The sequence below is a fragment of the Anomaloglossus baeobatrachus genome, chromosome 3, assembly GCF_048569485.1.
Source record: "Anomaloglossus baeobatrachus isolate aAnoBae1 chromosome 3, aAnoBae1.hap1, whole genome shotgun sequence".
In the NCBI taxonomy this organism is placed as follows: Eukaryota; Metazoa; Chordata; class Amphibia; order Anura; family Aromobatidae; genus Anomaloglossus; species Anomaloglossus baeobatrachus.
This window is the reverse complement of record NC_134355.1, coordinates 426932509-426955183: the sequence shown is the minus strand read 5'-3', so window position 1 is coordinate 426955183 and position 22675 is coordinate 426932509. Positions and strand designations below refer to the sequence as shown.

General features: G+C 42.9%; 1 protein-coding gene across 1 annotated transcript in view; it reads left to right on the top strand.

Annotated features, from left to right (window-relative positions):
* LOC142297259 (5-hydroxytryptamine receptor 3C-like) overlaps window positions 1–22675 on the top strand; it is a 172659-nt gene that overhangs the window by 102984 nt on the left and 47000 nt on the right. Inside the window, exons 2-4 of the mRNA XM_075341513.1 lie at window positions 2086–2243; window positions 11066–11110; window positions 18107–18216. Of these exons, the coding sequence (XP_075197628.1) occupies window positions 2086–2243; window positions 11066–11110; window positions 18107–18216 (313 nt within the window). The remainder of the gene's footprint in view (window positions 1–2085; window positions 2244–11065; window positions 11111–18106; window positions 18217–22675) is intronic.

The window sequence follows — 22675 nt, the reverse complement described above, 5'->3', positions numbered from 1 at the left end:
GCCTCCCTCCAGTGTCTGATGTCCACACCAGGTGGGGCGGAGCCAAGCGGTTGGCCCCACCCACCGAGGAGTTCACAGGCCTGGAGGCGGGAAAAGTGTGAGATAGAGTTTGAAGTGAGAGCAGTGAGCACTTGAGTGTCTGGGTTTGTGGCCCAGGCACTGACAGCAAGGTTGGCAGATGGTGGTGGCCGTCTGCAGGAGTGGTGAAGCAACGAGGAACCGTAGGACCGGGGTCGGGCGTTGGCCCGCCGGTACCAACCGGCTTGGAGCCGCCGACAATAGTCAAATCCGAATGTGACCGGAACCCCAGGGGTTTCCTAACAGCAAAAGTCCCGATTGAAGGCAACCGCCCACACCGTGAGGGTATACAGCTACCGCCTAAGGCTAGAGACCCAAGAGCCAGCGCCTGCGGGCACACGGGCTCCTCCGGTACCCATGCACCGGGGAGCGGACTACCATTGGGGATCCATAGTAGTCAAACGAGAACATCAAGGTGCAGGGAAAGACAGCCGCCATCACCTGTCCGAGGAGAGACACAGCAGCCGGCTGCGGGACCCGTCCATCCAGCCGTTTGGTTTACCGAGGACTTTGTACATTTCTTACTGAGTGAGTACACCCATGCCATCCGGCACCGCGCCGCGCTGTCCCTGCAACCCTGCACCTCACCAACCCTGCCTCCCCGTCACATCATCGGGCCCCGGGACCACTGACCCCTACCCACGGAGGGGGGAAAACAACATCCCAGCTGCTCCCTACCATCGCTCCCGGGATCCCCGTCACCAGCAGTGGTGGTGCCCATCTTCACCACGACCCGTGGGTGGCGTCACAGACTAAATCCCCCAAACCAACCACCCTTTTCACTCACGGGCGAGGAGCGCCGCTCGAGTCCCCGGATCCAGCCCACTGCTCGAGCCACCGAGCAGCAGCAGCCGCAGCAGCGCCGGACCTGAGCGTTAGCGAGAGCGCAGCAGCGGCGGCGTCCTCCCCGCCCGCGACACATGTGTTTCTAGGTACATGCATGCTCGTGTTCAGAGAGTGGCAGGCCGTGCCTGCTGATGTCATGCCAGACTCGCACGAGTTTGACATTGCATCACCGGCACAGCCGCACACTCTTCTGACAGGAGAGTGCATGTGTTTTTAGGTACATGCACGCTCACTATACTTGACCCGCAGACACTTGCACTGCTTTCCCCGCTCACCGGCCGTCCTGGCGCCTGTGATTGGTTGCAGTCAGATGGCACGCTGACACTCAGGGTGGTGGCACGTCTAACTGCAACCGGTGGGCAAGCAAAACAGTGAATATTGAATTGTCGGCACTGGAAGGGAAAAGTGTGACCTGGAAGAAGTTTGCCACCATGACACAGCCTGGGTGAGTATACCGCACGCTCCTTCCTCCGTATCCCTTCCACCAACGTTTTTAATCTCCGGATTCTGGTCCCCATTGACTTATATGGGCACCGGATTCCAGAGTGGATCAGAGGTTTTTTTTTATTGAGCAGTGATCCGCCGTTCCCCTTTTTTTGCGAGTCCAAGCAGCTCTAGCCATCTTATATATTGTGAACAGAATTATCCAGTATTATCTATATACAGGTGTCACCAAGGCAGGCTTTGAGGCTTTCTTAGGCCACTGGCTTCTATTTCATCTCTTCGACACCCCATTTATCTTCCTAAATTCCACAAGCTTGACGACACAACTAAAGAGGCATAACTATATATAGTTGATGAAGGCATTATGAGCTCCAGCAGAGGGTGAATGTAAAAACTGTACACACCAGCCCATCTCACTGTGTAGTAGCCACTACTAGTTACTGCAGATCAGCTGCCATTAACATGGTAGAATAAATAGGTGCTGATCTGCAGTACCAAGCGGCCACCACTAAACAGTTTGATTGAGCAGTGGTGTTCTGTTTCACACACACTGTTTGCTCCATGCCTCTGCCAGAGATAATAACAGCTAATCGATGAGGGTACCGGGTGTTGGACCACCAAGGCTCTGATATTGATGATCAATCCCAGGAATAGGTCATGAATATCATAGAAGTGGAAACCCGTTTTAATTGTTCCTTATTTCCTGCTGTATTCTAGTTCAAAGTGCTGAATTACAATGTTCTGGTTCTGAAGCTGGACCATCATATGAATCCTTGAGGAGTGTGTTTGATAAGAAATCATTTCGTCCAACTCTGAATTACAGCCGCCCAACTAGTGTGAACATCTCCTTCACAATCTATGCAGTGCTTGGAGTGGTAAGAATTCTTGTATATTCGTTGCAGTATTTAAAGGAAACCTGTCATCTCAAACATGCTGACCAAACTGTGGGCAGCCTGTTTCAGAGCCTAGCTGCTCGATTGAAGTGCCAGAGTGTTTCAGAAACATTATAGTTAGCAGATCTAGCCAAGGAGCATAGCCAGAGACGAGACTAGTTTGGCGCTGCATTCAGCCTGCTTTCCCCAGTGCCGCTGCAGACGAATGACTGCTCTCTCGCTATGGAAGAAAATAGTTTCCATTGAAGGCTTACATACCTGGTGTTTAGAAGTCTAAATAAAAAATTGTAAGAGTCATATTACTTTATAACATTCAGTATATTCAGAAATTATAATGATAATATTCTGCAAAAAAAACAGACATTTTTCAGTAGTTGTAGCTCAACGTTAAATTTGAAAGGGGCACAAGGCAAGTAACACTCATAAAGTATAATAAGCATATCAAAGTGTGATCTATGAATATATATATATATTTTATATATATATATATATATATATATATATATATACACACACACAGTATAGTAAGCATATCAAAGTGTTATCTATGAATATATATTTCATATATATATGTATATATATATATATATATATATATATGTATATATATATATATATATATATATATATATATATATATATATATATATATATACAAACTGCTAAAAAAACTAAAGGGAACACTCAAATAACACATCCTAGATCTGAATGAATGAAATATTCTCATTGAATACTTTGTTCTGTACAAAGTTGAATGTGCTGACAAAATCACACAAAAATCATCACTGGAAATCAAATGTTTTAACCAATGGATGCCTGGATTTGAAGACACACACAAAATCAAAGTGGAAACAAGTCAAACTGAAAATCAAAACAAAACAAAAGTGGAAACAAGTGAAAATGAGGCTCAGTATTGTGTGTGGCCTCCACGTGCCTGTATGACCTCCCTACAACTCCTGAGCATGCTCCTGATGAGGTTGCGGATGGTCTCCTGAGGGATCTCCTCCCAGACCTGGATTAAAGCATCTGCCAACTCCTGGACAGTCTGTGGTGCAATGTGGCGTTGGCTGATGGAGCGAGACATGATGTCCCAGATGTGCTCAATCGGATTCAGGTCTGAGGAACAGGCGGGCCAGTCCATAGCTTCAATGCCTTCATCTTGCAGGAACTGCTGACACACTACAGCCACATGAGTTCTGGCATTGTTCTGCATTAGGAGGAACCCAGAGCCAACCGCACCAGCATATGGTCTCACAAGGGGTCTGAGGATCTCATCTCGGTACCTAATGGCAGTCAGGCTACCTCTGGCGAGCACATGGAGGGCTGTGCGGCCCTCCAAATAAATACCACCCCACTCCATTATTGACTCACTGCCAAACCGGTCATGCTGAAGGATGTTGCAGGCAGCAGATCACTCTTCACGGCGTCTCCAGACTCTGTCACGTCTGTCACATGTGCTCAATGTGAACCTGCTTTCATCTGTGAAGAGCTCAGGGCACCAGTGGCAAATTTGCCAATCCTGTTGTTCTGTGGCAAATGCCAAGCAAAACCCTCATCTGTGGAGGTCGGGCCCTCATGCCATCCTCATGGAGTCGGTTTCTAACCGTTTGTGCAGACACATGCACATTTGTGGCCTGCTGGAGGTAATTTTGCAGGGCTCTGGCAGTGCTCCTCCTGTTCCTCCTTGCACAAAGGCAGAGATAGTGGTCATGCTACTGCTTGTTGCCCTCCTACGGCCCCCTGCACATCTCCTAGTGTACTGGCCTGTCTCCTGGTGACGCCTCCATACTCTGGACACTACGCTGACAGACACAGCAAACCTTCTTGCCACAGCTCACATTGATATGCCATCCAGGATGAGATGCACTACCTGTGCCACTTGTGTGGGATGTAGAGTCCGTCCCATGTTACCACGAGTGGGAGAGCACAACCAACATTCAAAAGTGACCAAAACATCAGCCAGAAAGCACAGGTACTGAGATGTGGTCTGTGGTCCGCACCTGCAGAAACACTCCTTTATTGAGTGTGCCTTGATAATTGCCAAGAATTTCTATCTGATATCTATTCCATTTACACAACAGCATGTGAGATTGATTGTCAGTCAGTGTTGCTTCCTAAGTGGACAGTTTGATTTCACAGACATTTGATTAACTTGGAGTTATATTCGGTTGGTTAAGAGTTCCCTTTAATTTTTTGAGCAGTGTGTATGTGTGTATATATATATATATATATATATATATATATATACATATATATATATATACAGTGTATATATATATATATATATATATATATACAGTGTGTATATATATACAGTGCCTTGCGAAAGTATTCGGCCCCCTTGAATTTTTCAACCTTTTCCCACATTTCAGGCTTCAAACATAAAGTTACAATTTTTAAATTTTATTGTGAAGAATCAACAAGTAAGGCACAATTGTGAAGTTGAACGAAATGTATTGCTTATTTTAAACTTTTTTTAAAAAAGAAAAAACTGAAAAGTGGGGAGTGCAATATTATTCGTCCCCTTTAAGTTAATACTTTGTAGCGCCACCTTTTGCTGCGATTACAACTGCTACTCGCTCGGGGTATGTCTCTATCAGTTTTGCACATCGAAAGATTGAAATTCTTGCCCATTCTTCCTTTGCAAATAGCAGTGAGGTTGGATGGAGAGCGTTTGTGAACAGCAGTTTTCAGCTCTTTCCACAGATTCTCGATTGGATTCCGGTCTGGACTTTGACTTGGCCATTCTAACACTTGGATACGTTTATTTGTGAACCATTCCATTGTAGATTTTGCTTTATGTTTTGGATCATTCTCTTGTTGAAAGACACATCTCCATCCCAGTCTGTGGTCTTTTGCAGACCCCCACAGGTTTTCTTCAAGAATGGTCCTGTATTTCGCTCCATCCATCTTCCCATCAATTTTAACCATCTTCCTGTCCCTGTTGAAGAAAAGCAGGCCCAAACCAAGATGCTGCCACCACCATGTTTGACAGTGAGGATGGTGTGTTCAGGGTGATGAGCTATGTTGCTTTTATGCCAAACATATCGTTTAGCATTGTGACCAAATAGTTCGATTTTGGTTTCATCTGACCAGAGCACCTTCTTCCATATGTTTGGTGTGTCTCCCAGGTGGCTTGTGGCAAACTTTAAACGACACTTTTTATGGATATCTTTGAGAAATGGCTTTCTTCTTGCCACTCTTCCATAAAGGCCATATTTGGGTAGTGTACGACTGATTGTTGTCCTATGGACAGACTCTCCCACCTCAGCTGTAGATCTCTGCAGTTCATCCAGAATGATCATGGGCCTCTTGACTGCATCTCTGATCAGTCTTCTCCTTGTTTGACATGAAATTTTTGAGGAACGGCCGAGTCTTCGTAGATTTGCAGTAGTATGATACTCCTTCCATTTTAATATGATCGCTTGAAAAGTGCTCCTTGGGATGTTTAAGGTTTTGGAAGTCTTTTTGTAACCAAATCCGGCTTTAAACTTCTCCACAACAGTATCACGGACCTGCCTGTTGTGTTACTTGGTCTTCATGATGCTATCTGTGCTTTAAACAGAACACTGAGACTATCACAGAGCAGGTGCATTTATACGGAGACTTGATTACACACAGGTGGATTATATTTGTCATCAGTCATTTAGGACAACATTGGATCATTCAGAGATCCTCAATGAACTTCTGGAGTGAGTTTGCTGCAATGAAAGTAAAGGGACCGAATAATATTACACGCCCCAATTTTCAGTTATTTTTTTAAAAAGTTTAAAATAAGCAATACATTTCGTTCACCTTCACAATTGTGTCCCACTTGTTGATTCTTCACCATAACATTACATTTTTTTATCTTTATGTTTGAAGCCTGAAATGTGGGGAAAGCATGAAAAATTCAAGGGGGCCGAATACTTTCGCAAGGCACTGCACTGTACAAACTATGCAATAGAATTCTAGGTTTGTGCACATTTTCAATATTTCCTTGACCAAAGTATAAAAAACACAATAAAGAAAAAAGAAGGATCAAGAAAGAAGAATATCATATATGAAAAGGAAAATTGATGTGAGAGAAAAGAGGCAACCTTACTTATCTCACCAAGTAGACATCTGACTATATTATCCAAGACTTTAGGCTTTTTGAAAAGTTCTCATGTGTCAAACAGGATGCTAGAACACTTGTACTATGAGGACATTATTCAAAAGTGATATAGCGAACTAGAGCCATTCATATATTATATGAACTGTCATTTATCTGAATGGCCAACATGTAATACTTTTCCTTGCAGCAACCACAGGGAATGTGTATATGGCTAAGTCGTCCTCCGGCAAAATCAGCTACAATTTCAACTCCACATGGGGTTCTGAGTTAATTTTGAGGCCTAGATTTAAGAAAGAGTCTCTCAAGGCACAGATGTACTATTTAATGTAGGGACCCATCTGAGTGAAGTTGCCTTGTTGTGGCAAGTTGGCTCAAAGTAGAAAACTAAGAGGTTCACTACAGTTCAAAAGTTTAGGGTCACTTAGATATTTAATTATTTTTTAAAGAAAAGTAGATTTTTTTTCAATGAGGATAACATTAAATTAAACAGAAATACACTCTATACATTGTTAATGTGGTAAATTACTATTCTAGCTGCAAACGTCTGGTTTTGAATGCAATATCTACATAGGTGTATAGAGGCCCATTTCCAACAACCACCACTCCAGTGTTCTAATGGTACCTTGTGTTTGCTAACTGTCTTAGAAGGCTAATGGATGTTTAGAAATCCCTTGAAAACCCTTGTGCAAGTATGTTAGCACAGCTGAAAACAATTTTGCTGATTAGAGAAGCTATAAAACTGACCTTCCTTTGAGCTAGTTGAGAATCTGGAGCATTACATTTGTTGGTTCCATTAAACTCTCAAAATGGCCACAAAAACAGAACTTTCATGTGGAACTCGACAATCTATTCTTGTTCTTAGAAATGAAGGATATTCCATGATATTCCAGAAATTGCCAAGAAACTGAAGATTTCCTACAACGGTGTGTACTACTCCCTTCAGAGGAGAGCATAAACAGGCTCCAACCAGAGTAGAAAGAGAAGTGGGAGGCCCCGCTGCACAACTGAGCAACAAGACAAGTACATTAGAGTCTCTAGTTTGAGAAATCAATGCCTCATAGGTCCTTAACTGGCAGCTTCTTTAAATAGTACCCGCAAATTGCCAGTGTCAACGTCTACAGTGAAGAGGTGACTCCGGGATGCTGACCTTCAGGGCAGAGTGGCAAAGAAAAAGCCATATCTGAGATTGGCTAATAAAAGGAAAAGATTAATATGGGCAAAAGAACACAGACATTGGACAGAGGAAGATTGGAAAAAATTGTTATGGACAGACGAATCGAAGTTTGAGGTGTTTGGATCACACAGAAGAACATTTGTGAAACTCAGAACTCCTGAAAAGATGCTGGAAGAGTGCTTGACGCCATCTGTCAAGCATGGTGGAGGTAATGTAATGGCTTGGGGTTGCTTTGGTGCTGGTAAAGTGGGAGATTTGTACAAGGTAAAAGGGATTTTGAATAAGGAAAGTCAACGAAAAAAGCTGTGGGAAGAAAGGCGCAAATAGGGTCTTACCCGGTATAACAATAGGAGGTGAATGTATAACAGGAACACTCACCTGATTCGGTTGTGCCAGTTACAACCCCTTTGACAGCATGAAAGTAATGTGGAAGGCAGCAGTCCCGCAAAAAAGGAGTGATTTCAGACAACAGGAGAAAAGCAGGTTTAAATACCGCGCCAAACCACAGGAGTCCAGATGAAGTTAGTAAATCTCTTTTCTTTATTTTCACAGGTCCACGCGTTTCAAGGACATATCCGTCCTCTTCCTCAGGACAAATACAGAGAATACTATAGCGAAAAGGAGGCTACAGGCTCTCATATATGTATTGGAAAAAAGCCACGTATCCACTGATTGCGTCATCAGCCTCCTCGTGACTCATAGGCACGTGGAGGAGTGAATAAAGTTTAGAGTATTGACAGAAGAAAAAAAGGGGGAGAAAAAAAGAAAGAAAAAAAGAAAAAGAGAAATGAAAGAAAGGAAAAAAAGGAAGGAGAAAAAAAAGGGAAGAAAGAGAGGGGGAGGAGGAGACAAGAAGAAAGAAAGGGGTGAGAGAAAAGGGGAATGAAAGAAAGAAGATGAAAAAGGGGGAAAAAAGAAGAAAAGAAGTGAAAAAAGTGAAAAATGGAAAGATTAAAATAATATGAAATGCGGTGATTGGGGCACAAAAAATGGAAAAATATATATCTCTATGAACCGATGTAAAAACTTATAAATACACAAAAAGATAAATGTGTATAATACAAAAATGTGTGTACTTAATAAAGTGAAAAAGTGATGGGTATGGACAAAAAAATCGTGTTTTGATGATTAATACTATTTTGAGGATTGATATTTATATTACCAAATTGGTAATGAATGCATGTGCGGAACCCTTTTCACTACTTTTTACACTAGTTTGCCAGTAATATTTAATTCCTTTTCGATTAACCATTACATGTACATATGCGCATATTTACAATTTTCATTATACTTTTTTTCATGATTTCCACCACATTGATTTAATTTTTAATTCCCTTTCCCCTTTCTTTATAGTAATAAAACATTTTTTATACCGTATATATTTTATATATTTCACATATCTCCAGGTCTTTTTGATGCTCCCTAAAACTTTTTTGTTCTATATATATATTTTTTTTTTCAGAGGTCCCACTAATTTAGCGGACGCATATTTTGCTCTCCTGACTCAGAGTCCTTTCCCCATTTATACTCTTCCCTGGTCTCTTCTCCCTTTGGTTCTAAATGTATTTTTTGATGTGAAAACTTTCTCCAAACAATTTTTATACCCACTCCTGTTTCCTTTCACCATACCACTATCTCAGTCCCTAGCCGCTGATCGTGGTTTTCTTCTACACGGCTTCTACCCTTTTTTTCCCCTTCCCGCGCAAGCGCAATGCTTTTTTTCCCACGGTATCAACCTTTAGTCACCTTTTTGCGCGGGCGCCCACCGTTTTTTCTCCACACGCTCTCACCCCACTTCACCTTTTGCGCAGGCGCACATTACACTTTCCCACGCTGTCAACCCCCGCTCACTCCCGCAGCGGGTTGCATCGCTCCCGCTCTGTTACATACTTTTTTTCCTTTCAAATGCATCCACCGCATAGCCAATTATACTCCTTTGGTAAAGCGAGCCCATCTCACTTTTTGTATTACTCTATATGACCATGATGTTTCTCACGCTGTATCCCATATTCATTTTTCTCATTGTACAGTTCTCTTCTTTCTCCCATACCATTTGGTAATATAAATATCAATCCTCAAAATAGTATTAATCATCAAAACACGATTTTTTTGTCCATACCCATCACTTTTTCACTTTATTAAGTACACGCATTTTTGCATTATACACATTTATCTTTTTGTGTATTTATACGTTTTTACATCGGTTCATAGAGATATATATTTTTCCATTTTTTTGTGCCCCAATCACCGCATTTCATATTATTTTAATCTTTCCATTTTTCACTTTTTTCACTTCTTTTCTTCTTTTTTCCCCCTTTTTCATCTTCTTTCTTTCATTCCCCTTTTCTCTCACCCCTTTCTTTCTTCTTGTCTCCTCCTCCCCCTCTCTTTCTTCCCTTTTTTTTCTCCTTCCTTTTTTTCCTTTCTTTCATTTCTGTTTTTCTTTTTTTCTTTCTTTTTTTCTCCCCCTTTTTTTCTTCTGTCAATACTCTAAACTTTATTCACTCCTCCACGTGCCTATGAGTCACGAGGAGGCTGATGACGCAATCAGTGGATACGTGGCTTTTTTCCAATACATATATGAGAGCCTGTAGCCTCCTTTTCGCTATAGTATTCTCTGCATTTGTCCTGAGGAAGAGGACGGATATGTCCTTGAAACGCGTAGACCTGTGAAAATAAAGAAAAGAGATTTACTAACTTCATCTGGACTCCTGTGGTTTGGCGCGGTATTTAAACCTGCTTTTCTCCTGTTGTCTGGAATAAGGAAAGTTATCACTCCATTTTGCAACGCCATGCCATACCCTGTGGAGAGCGCTTGATTGGAGCCAATATCATCCTACAAAAGGACAACGACCCAGAGCACACCTCCAAATTATGCATGAACTCTTTAGGGAAGAAGCAGGCAGCTGGTATTCTATCTGTAATGGAGTGGCCAGCCCAGTCACCAGACCTCAACACTATAGAGCTGTTGTGGGAGCAGCTTGACCGTATGGACGCAAAAAGTGCCCATGAAGCCAATCCAACTTGTGGGAGGGGCTTCTGGAAGCATGGGGTGAAAAATCTCCAGATTACCTCATCAAATTAATAGCTAAAATGCCAAAGGTCTGCAAAGCTGTAATTGCTGCAAAGGGAGCATTCTTTGATGAAAGCAAAGTTTGAAGGAGAAAATTATTATTTCAAGTAAAAATCATTATTTCTAACCTAGCCAATGTCTGGACTATATTTTCTATTCATTATGCAACTCAGTTGATAAATAAAAGTATGATTTTTCATGGAAAAGACAAAATTGTCTGGGTGACCCCAAACGTTTGTACTCTAGTGTACATAAAAATAATTAAATGGAAAATACTAAGCCTTAAACCTACATAAAGAAAGAAGTATGCTTTATACAATTTTTTTTAAATGTAATAAATATAACTAATTAATATAAACAATTATAAACAATAATAAATATATAAAAGTATTACATCTGATCCGGAAAATCCCATAGTAGGTACAACTACTTCTTTTTCACCTAACTTTTCTTTGCTTTAGAATGAAAAATCTCAGATCCTAACCACTTTCCTTTGGCTACGACTGGTAAGTTACCATTTCAATTTTAATTTAGATATGTTAGTTATGTACATGACTTATGAGATTAGTAATATCTCTGGTGCTCCTGTTCTCAAGGCACAGTAATAATTGGATGCACCCACTTCTGGAATTGCAGAAAGAAATCCCACTTTAGGTCATTTGGAACAGCATGTACCGTGCTTCTCGGAAAATAAGCTCTGGCAGGATTTTTCAGTCTTTTTGGCATATGCTTATAACATAAGCCGTACTCCAAAAATAAGCCCTAGTTGTGGATCATCATACTAACAGTATCCTGAAATAGACCTTGATCAGTTCTTTCAGGATTTGTAACTTTTATTGTTGAATGTTGCCCCATTGTCTTGCTATAAGTTCTGAAATATAGTCACTTGCCAGCTATTTAACAGAATGAATATTCACCCCTCTTCCCACTCATAATTCTGCCCAGTTCTCTGTGATTTACTCAAACTGTCATATCACTGCCTGAGGATTGCAGCGCAATTCTTGCACTGGCTAGTGGCTCTCCTCGCCTGAGTATGACAGCTACATAGAATTACACGCTGACATGCTTGGGTCAGAAGACCCGCTGGCTAGTGTGAGCATTCCGCTAAAATCCTCTGGCAGGAATACAACAGTCTGATTGAATCACTGACACCGCGCAGAGGTGTGGACGGGGAAGGAAGTGAATATTCATTTTTCATTAACAAAAGTTCCAATCACTAACATCTGCAGAGGGGGGAATTGAATTATGTGAAGGGGTGAATCCTCATTTTTCATTAATGGGTAATCCAATTTCTGTCACCAATACAAAATATAAGACATCCTCCAAAAATCTGCCCTAGGCCACCTTTTGGAGCCAAATATAATATAAGACAGTGTGTTATTTTCGGGGAAACACGGTAGTTGGTTATCATCTAATAAATAAAAAAAAATACATATATATATATATATGTATATATATATAGTATACACTCCTCCCCCCATATTTTGTAAAGTGCAAAACATGTTTCGGGAATTAATATGGTGCAAACAGCATGCTCGAATAAAACTACAAACTCTCCAACTTTTTGAGGACGGATTGGCCGTTCCTCATCCATGGCTGTATTTTATTGCATCCCAACTACAATATTTTCCATGGATGGGGAAATAGAAATTACATAGGCAAGCCAGGTGCTCTTCTTTTACAGAATGTGAAATGAGCCTCACCTTTGTGTATTTGGAAGACTGGGCTTTCTCCTGGAGGGGATCTTCTACACTCTTTATACACTTTATACAGTGTGTCCACCCATATCCTGAACACCGCCATTAACTTGAGAACAGCGGCAGCTATAGGCATAGAAGTGGTGTCTAGGTATAGGAAAGTAGCCACGCTATGCAATGAAACAACCTATTGCGCCACCTGGTGGAAATCAACGGAGTTAGCATTTTTATCTCGAAAACGGAACGAGATACAGAAAAAAAGTGAATTACAAAGTTGTATGGCATCCTCAATTCAATACGAATCGACACCTTGCATACAGAAATGCTATGATTAGAACAAGTAAAATTCACAAGGCTGCAGACGTGAAGCGATACCTCATGGAGACCTTCCTACAAGTCATTGGATATGCTGGCTACGTGGAGTGGCCTCCACGCTGACCTCAGGGGTGGGATTTAGCTGGTTCTGGAGAACCGGTTGTTAAAATAGCAGCCGGTTCCCCGAACTGGCAAGAAACAGCTGCGGCGATCCGGTTCCCTGTATTCATTTGTGTTAGTGTCTCTTTAAGACTCTAACACAAATGAATGCCCGCACCTCCATGCTGCACTTCCGGGTTCAGTGGAGCCTGTCGGCTCCCTGACCCGGTGTGCAGAGACACAGTGACGCTGCAGAGAGGTCATGGCAGCGTGGGGAGGTCGCTCCTCTCACTGCCGTTTGTCAGCGTCAGTGTGCAGAGTGCCGCGGAGGATGGAAGACAGAGGAGAGGCCACCGGTGCTTGGAGCAGGTAAGCGCTCAGTGAGCCAAAGATGCAGGAAGCAGGGAGAGGAGCCGCATTAAGATGACAACTATATGGGGAGAGGAGCTATATGGGACAGGATCTGCAAGGGAGAAGGAGCATATGGGATGAGATCTGCAGGGGGGAAGGAGCATATGGGATGAGATCTGCAGGGGAGAAGGAGCATATGGGATGAGATCTTCAGGGGAGAAGGAGCATATGGGATGAGATCTGCAGGGGAGAAGGAGCATATGGGATGAGATCTGCAGGGGAGAAGGAGCATATGGGATGAGATCTGCAGGAGGAAAGAGGCCATAATCGGATGGGATCTGCAAGGGAAAAGAGGCCATGTTAGGATGGGATCTGCAGGTGAAAAGAGGCCATGATGGGATGGGATCTGCAGGGGAAAAAAGGCCATGATGGGATGGTATCTGCATGGGAAAAGAGGCCATAATGAGACAGGATCTGCAGGGGGAAAGGAGCACATGGGATGAGATCTGCAGGGGGAGAAGGAGCATATGGGATGAGATCTGCAGGGGAGAAGGAGCATATGGGATGAGATCTTCAGGGGAGAAGGAGCATATGGGATGAGATCTGCAGGGAAGAAGGAGCATATGGGATGAGATCTGCAGGGGAGAAGGAGCATATGGGATGAGATCTGCAGGGGAGAAGGAGCATATGGGATGAGGTCTGCAGGGGGAAAGAGGCCATAATGGGATGGGATCTGCAGGGGAAAAGAGGCCATGATGGGATGGGATCTGCAGGGGAAAAGAGGCCATGATGGGATGGGATCTGCAGGGGAAAAGAGGCCATGATGGGATGGTATCTGCAGGGGAAAAGAGGCCATAATGAGACATGATCTGCAGGGGGAAAGGAGCACATGGGATGAGATCTGCAGGGGAAAGAGGCCATAATGGCAAGTTGGGATGGGATCTGCAGGGGGAAAGAGGCCATAATGGGATGGGATCTGCAGGGGAAAAGAGGCCATGATGGGATGGGATCTGCAGGGGAAAAGAGGCCATGATGGGATGGGATCTGCAGGGGAAAAGAGGCCATAATGGGATGGGATCTGTAGAGGAAAGAGGCCATAATGGGATGGGATCTGTAGGGGAAAGAGGCCATAATGGGATGGGATCTGCAGGGGAAAAGACGCCATGATGGGATGGGATCTGCAGGGGAAAAGAGGCCATAATGGGATGGGATCTGCAGGGGAAAAGAGGCCATGATGGGATGGGATCTACAGTGGAAAGAGGCCATAATGGGATGGAATCTGCAGGGGAAAAGAGGCCATGATGGGATGGGATCTGCAGGGGAAAAGAGGCCATAATGAGACAGGATCTGCAGGGGGAAAGAGGCCATAATGGGATGGGATCTGCAGGGGGAAAGAGGCCATAATGGGTTGGGATCTGCAGGGGGAAAGAGGCCATAATGGTTTGGGATCTGTAGGGGAAAGAGGCCATAATGGGATGGGATCTGCAGGGGAAAAGACGCCATGATGGGATGGGATCTGCAGGGGAAAAGAGGCCATAATGGGATGGGATCTGCAGGGGAAAAGAGGCCATGATGGGATGGGATCTACAGTGGAAAGAGGCCATAATGGGATGGAATCTGCAGGGGAAAAGAGGCCATGATGGGATGGGATCTGCAGGGGAAAAGAGGCCATAATGAGACAGGATCTGCAGGGGGAAAGAGGCCATAATGGGATGGGATCTGCAGGGGGAAAGAGGCCATAATGGGTTGGGATCTGCAGGGGGAAAGAGGCCATAATGGGATGGGATCTGCAAGGGAAAGAGGCCATAATGGGATGGGATCTCCAAGGGAAAGAGACCACATGGGATGAGATCTGTATGGGGAAGGTCGTCCGTTCCAATTTTAGCAGGGCTCCTTTAGTAATAATTTTTAAAAACTGTAGAAAAAACATTTAATACAATATGACTGACAGTGACGGGAACAATTGGTGCTGGACAGGAGAGTAAAGGTAAAGGAGAGGAAGGAGATTTTACTTTAAATTACTTGTATTTTTTGGTTGAGGAAAGTGCGTGAAAATGGGTGTGCCTAACACAATGGGTGTGGTTACAGAATGGGTGTGGTTTTCAAATGGGCGGGGGTTTACAGAGAACCTGTTGTTAAAAATTTGAATCCCACCCCTGCCTGACCTGACCCCATTGGACTTCTTTCTGTGGGGTCACATCAAACAACAGGTGTATGCGTCCCCTCCACCAACATTGCAGGACCTACGACACGACGACGTATCACAGATGCTTGTGCAAACGTGTCACCTACCATATTGCACAACGTGCAGCAATATACAGTATGCTGTAGAGTCCAGATGTGCATTGCAGCTGACGGTGGCCACTTTGAGCATCAAAGTTAAATGAGCGCCATATGCGTGACCAGCATTCAATGTTTTGGGGGAGTCATGGGTTTCATATCATAGCATTTCTGTATGAAAGGTGTCGATTCGTATTGAATTGATGATGCCCTAAAACTTTGTAATCCACTTTTTTTCTCTGTCTCGTTCCGTTTTTGAGATAAAAATGCTAACTCCGTTGTTTACCACCAGGTGGCGCAATAGGTGGTTTCATTGCGTTGCGCATGGCTACTTTACAATACCTAGACACCACTTCTATGCTTATAGCTGCCTCCGTTCTCAAGTTAATGGCGGTGGACAGGATACGGGTGGACACACTGTATAGTAACTTGGTGTTACTATATAAAGTGCGGGAAAGGGGAAAGAAATGTATGGGTATTAAGGAATACACTACATACATTCCACTATGGCGTAATCTCACTCTGGGTGAAGTATCAAAGCTAACAGGTTTTACAGATTGGGAACAAAAAGAAATCTGGACGATGGAACAAACTATTTTAAGAACAAACTATATTCTTAAAAGTTTTCAATAGATTCAAAAGGAATTTAATTTATGACTAAAATCATTTTACTAATATCTACAAATCAGACATGCCTTATTTTACAAGAACAATTGAACACAAGGAAGCATTATGAAATATAAAAGATAAAGCCTTAGGTAAACTTACAAAATACATCTTAATAAAAAGTGTTTAAAAATCCGACATGCTCTCTCAGCTCAATCAGATCTGATAAACCTTACCATAAAACATCATCCCCTATATATAAAATTGCTTCTACACGCCATACAAAGGGCTTAATTTCTACCATATATAAGTGTCTATTGTCATTCCAACTAGATAATCAACCCCTGACAGCTCAAGCTAAATGGGAGGAGGGGAGAATGGAGAGAGATTTTAGAAACTGTTTCAAATCTATCACCATGTGAGCTCCAAAGGCTCTCTCAATTATATTTAATTTATAGAGTATACAAAACACCAAGCTTTCTACATAAGATAGGACATAGTCATGATGCAAAATGTACTAGGTCTGAGATTAATGTGCTCATTTGATGCATATGAGGTGGGAATGTAGACAGATAAGTCCATTTTGGAACAAAGTCATCTCCTTGATAGAAATGGTGTATGGAGTTAAAGTTAACGGATCCCGTATATGTTTATTGGGATTATTTGAACATGGAGTGGATCCCAACTTGCCCCTATTATTAGTCATCTCTTGTATCCTCTTTCAAGCACGTAAACGTCTCGCATTTCACTGGTTACATAACCCCCATCTACTGGAGAGCTAAATAAAAAAATAAGTAATATAATCTGGTTGCAAAGAGAAATTATTTTAAACGCAACTCAATTCGAAAATTTGAAAGATACAGAGTCCTTGGCTTGATACCCCAGGGCTACCCATGAATTTTCTAATTAGATACAATATATACAATAGGCAAAGGGGGAGCAAAAGGTTCAATAGGGTCTTTACTGATTAAAAACGGAGTATAGTTGACAGTAGTGCGCTCTCCTGATAAGGTTGTGTGATGTATGGGTATCTGCTTGGGTAAGTATTATCAGCTGCTGCAGACAGAAGTGGAGATGAAGAGATAAAACGGAAGGAAGTGTGCTGGTTCTGCGCTGCTGTGGAAGATGAAATGTGAGGAAGATTTCCAGATCACACACACGTAGGGAAATATTCAGCTTATTCTACATGTTTCAGCGCTATCTAGCTTCTTTAGGAAAAAAAACACAAACCATATTGTGGTTCATCCTGAAGAAGAAGCCAGATAGCTTTGAAACGCGTAGAGTAAACTGAATATCTCCCTATGTGTGTTTTCTGGAATTCTTCCTCACATGTCATCTTCCACAGCAGCGCAGAACCAGCACACTTCCTTCCAGAATATATACAATGTTATTCGCTAATTGTTAACCCTCACTTCCTCCTCACTATCCCCCTCTTCAGAAAAATGTTATACTCCCTTATTCTAGAATTGACATAAAAATAAAAATGGTTCTTTCTGAAATATTGGGATTTGGGTTAAGGAAGGGCTAGGGAATTGTGATATGTTATCAATGTTTTATAATATGAAATGATGTCATAAATTATAATAGAAAATTAAAACTTAAATTGGAGTTTTCAATAAAAATAATCTGATTGAAAAAAAGATATATATACATATACATATATATATATAGATAGATAGATAGATAGATTCAAACATACATACCTACTTTATATTCAAAGGAGAATAAGGTTTTAAACACTTTTCACATTATTATGTTTTATTAATGAGATTTCTTCTAGGGGATGCCAAATTTATGAAAATATTGCAGCTACATAACACAGCCTGCAAATCCTTTTAACTCTTTTGAACATTTTACAGTACATAATGAAAAAAATATTGAATATATGAACCTGGCAAAGATGTAATACCAGGTACAACCCATTAGAAAGTTTGGGGCTGATTTGTTTGGGGAAAAAAACAGACCCCTTTTATCTCTCAGGCAACCTCACTAGTTTGACTCTGATGTTAGGGAGATGCTCATACATGTATATCATTACGTAACCTCTTTAAAAAAAGTGAAATAAAATATTGAACTCTCCATAATATTAGGGTACTGGGAAAATGTCACTACTTTAATATTTAATATTTAATATTTTTTTCTCATTTTGTCCAGTTTTGGCAGCATGAGTTTTTCACCTGGACCCCAGCAAAATGTGGATCAGTTGAGAAAATTTCTTTACCAGTAGAGGACATCTGGACACCTGACATAATTGTCTATGAGTTGTATGTGTTGTCAGTCACATGTTTAATTGTATGTGTACATTCTCTGACTAATACTAGTGGTTGATCAAGCTTCCAGATGTGAGGTGTGGAGAACCCCCTACATGTAGCAGATGCTATATGCTATATCTACCATACATATGTAATACAATCTCCTTGGTCTTCATGGTGTTGTTTGGCTAGTAGTGCGTCTTGCTTAAAGGGAATCTGTCAACAGGTTTTTCACCCTAATCTGAGAGCAACATAACATAGAGGCAGAAATCCTGATTCCAGCGATGTGTCACTTACTGGGCTGCTTAGCATAGTTTTGATAAAATCACTGTTTAATCAGCAGTAGGTTATCATTAGAGGACTACTTGGTGTGCTGCCAGGTAGTCTAGCATATTCATGGATTCTGTATAACTGCTAGATCTGCAGCAGGGAAAACATTGATTTTACCAAAATAACAGAAAACAGCTCAGTAAGGGACACATCGCTGGAATAAGGGTCTCTGCCTCTACAGTATGCTGCTGTCAGATGGGGTAGTAAAAACCTGGTAACAGATTCCCTTTAAGGCTATGTGCGCACAGTGCGTTTTTCGCGGCGTTTTTGCGCGTTTTTCGGGTGCGTTTTTGACCTTAAAACTGCAGGACTTTGCTTCCCCAGCAAAGTCTATGAGTTTTCATTTTTGCTGTCCGCACACATCTGTTTTTTTTACCTGCGTTATTGAGTTAAAAAAAAAATGGACATGTCAGTTCTTTCCTGCGTTTTTCTGCGTTTTCCGCCCATGCAATGCATTTGAAAAACGCAGCAAAACGCAGAGATCAAAAACGCAGCAAAACGCAGCCAAAAACGCACCAAATCGCGGCAAAAACGCATGCATTTTTTGATGCGTTTTTTCGACGCAGGTGCGTTTTTGTGCGTTTTTAGCAGCCAAAAACGCACAAAAACGCAGCGTCAAAAAGACGCAGTGTGCGAACCTAGCCTAATGGTGTTGCAGCCTCTGTTGTCCTTCAGAAATGGTGTGTATATACTGACAGACCAAGTTACACTTACATTGTACACAGGTGGACTTCCTTTCACTAACATGTGACATGAAGGTAATTGCTTGCACCAGAATTTTTTAGGGGTTCATAGCAAAATGGGTGAATAAATATGCACATGGCAAGTTTTATTTATTTTATCCCATAAATTTAATTTTTGACTAAATATTATATTTGATATATTAACAAATATTTCTAATTAGAAAAGTAATATAGTTATCCTGATATAGCCATGTCTCTTACCTCATGTGCAGGCTACTGCAGCTTACAGGGAATATGTCACTAGGTTTTTGTTACCCCATCTGAGAGCAGACTAATGTAGAGACAGAGACCCTGATTCCAGCGATGTGTCACCTACTGAGCTGTTTGCTGTAATTTTGATAAAATCAATGTTTTCTAGATCTAGCAGTTATACAGAGCTCATGAATATGCTGGACTACCTAGCAACAGGCTAATCTACTGCTGATTAAACAGTGATTTTATCAAAACTATGCTGAGCAACCCGGTAAGTGAAACACCGCTGGAATCAGGATCTCTGCCCCTACATTATACTGCTTCTCAGATTAGGTGGCAAAAAGCTGGTGACAGATTTCCTTTAAGAAACCATGGTTGTGTCCATGCATATAGTGACAGTTGCTCGTGTTCGTAACCATAGATACCTAAGTTGTTCTAATTGTAGGTATTTGCTATTATTATTATTAATAATAATAATAATATTACATCGACTACATACTGGGATCGGATCTTGGAGATTGGAATATCTCTTTAAGTCCACCTTACCACCTGCTTATTTTCCACCTAACTGAACCCTTCCCTGGCTCTGTGAAGCCAGAGCTGTCAATCAAAGAATGGGAAAGAGGGGAGAGAAAGAGAGAGAAAACAAGCAGGTGCTTAAATGCATGGAGGACATGTGCTGACATAGTCCCTTTAAAGAGCAGGTTATATCCAGCTGCTGCTAGATTTATAGTTCAAGCACCCTTGAGGCCAGTGTGAAACACAGTATAGAGATGCACTAATGATAACTGGCAGTAAGGGTATTTGTATGCTTTACAGGTCAAGTGACTGAGCTCTTCACCAGGAGAAAATGTTATTGTCCCATTGTGGCTGTTCTTACTATATAGCCAAATTCATTAGTAAAGACCATTTCTGTGCATAATCTAAAACCCATTCTTGTTGGTTGGCTCTCTTCTTACATGCCTGCCACCCTGACTTACACAGCGGGCAAAGATGGGAAAACACCTTTTGATAGATACAGTCTACAATTTTGTAAAATACAATTCTCGGGTAAAAGTTGTCAGCTGAAAAAACAATGTGCTGATTTTCCAAAAAAGAACAGCTTAATGTCACACCGGTAACCCACACATGTTCGCAGCGTTGGCCTACTAGCTGCACTGCTCTACTCAGCCTCAGGCCTGCATGCAGAAACTCCTGTTTACAGCACTCTTAAGCGGGCTTTACATGCTACGATTTTGCTACAGCGATCTCGTTGGGGTCACGGAATTTTTGACGCACATCCGTTCGCTGTAGCGATCTTGTTGTGTGTGACTCCAAGGAGCGATTTTGGATCGTTGCAAAAACGTCCAAAATCGCTCCTCGTTGACATGGGGGTCCGCTCCCAATTATCGATACTATTGCTTTGCCGTTGTTGTTCCTCGTTCCTGCGGCAGTGCACATCACTGTGTGTGACCCCCGTAGGAACGAGGAACATCTCCTACCTGCCGCCGGCCATAATGCGGAAGGAAGGAGGTGGGTGGGATGTTCGTCCCACTCATCTCCGCCCCTCCGCTTTCATTGGGCGGCCGCTCAGTGACGTCGCTGTGACGCCGAGCAGACCGCCCCCTTAGAAAAGAGGCGGTACGCCGGTCACAGCAACGTCGCTATGCAGGTAAGTATGTGTGACGCGGGTGCACGATTTTGTGTGCGACGGGCAGCGATATGCCTGTTTCGCACAAACAATGGGGGCGGGTCGCATGCTAGCGATATCGGTACTAATATCGTAGCATGTAAAGTCACCCTTAGGCTATGTGCGCACGTTGCGTATTCACTTATTCCGTGCGTTCTGCCTGCATCCCCCGCTTTGTCTATGGGACGGGCTGCAGTCAGAGCGCATGGAATCGTCTTTTTTTTTTCATTACGGACTCTTTCTGCAGCGATTTGAAGCGCACGTGTGCTGTTCAAATCGCTGCAGAAATTTCTGCAGGGCAGAACGCTACTTGCGCACATAGCCTTAGTCCTGCTGCATTATCCTGCTGTCTCCACCTAGCTATAGTGAGGTTTACTGCTCTATGCCCTGCCAGCAAGGGGTATATCAGGGAGCGTTTCCCTTTATATGCTGCTTAAGGCCTCTTTCACACGTCCGTGCCTCCGGGACGTGTATGGTCAGTTTTCTCACGTACCGGAGACACGGGCATACGTAGACCTATTAAAATCAATGGGTCTGCGTTCACGTTATTCTGCCATGGACCATGTGATCATGTGGAGCATACGTGTGCCCGTGTGCTCCACACGTAGACATATCCACGTTTTCTCCGGCATCACGGGTGTCACACGTAACGCAAACGAGTCACACGTAACGCAAACGGACCACATGGATGTGTTCCGTGTGGCACGCACCAGAGAAAACACATGTATCTACGAGAAAAAAAAAAAAAACTTTACTCACCTTCTCCTGCCCTGCAGTCTCTGCCACTGCTGTCACTTGCTTCCGACCGCTGCTCATTATGCTCATTGCATATTCACTTCACTGCGGCAGGAAACAGCAGCAGTGGGGAGTTGGCAGGACCGGAGACCGTAGATCAGCACCACAGACAGCGACGCCAGGGACCGGTAAGCAGCAAGTTCCCGTTCTCCGTGTATTATCACGGATAACACACGGAGAACACACGTAGGCCAAAAACACGGCTCACAGAGGGCAAAACTCACCTCTGACACGTCCGTGGAAAACGTGCGTGGTTTTTCACGGATGTGTGAAAGAGGCCTAAACCTGTTTCCTAGTTATGTCTAGTCTCTAGTGTTCTGTCTAAGTCTTTCCAATTTTTGATCCAGCTTGTTCTCTTGTTTTTGTCTGACCTCTCCACTCAGGATCTTGGCTTTATATCTTGACTATGTGCTGCCTGCCCCAACCTCGGACTGTTTGGCTACGCCTCTAACTGTGCCCTCTGTATCTCGCACTCCTGCCTTGACCCATCGGTCAGCTGTTTGCAGGTTCCAGAACTGCCCTGTAAATGGCACCAGGTGACTACCTGCTACCTAGCCTATCCTCACTATCCGAGGCTCTTATGAAGACCAGGTAGTCACTTAGTCATACCTCTTCAGGGTAAGCCAAGGTAGTGGCGCAGTGGGTCTACATCCTGTAGTAAGTTCAGGCCACGGGACCCAGTGAACCAAGTCCCATAATCAAAACCTTCCATGAAGACGTCCATGCCGAACACGTGTGCCCA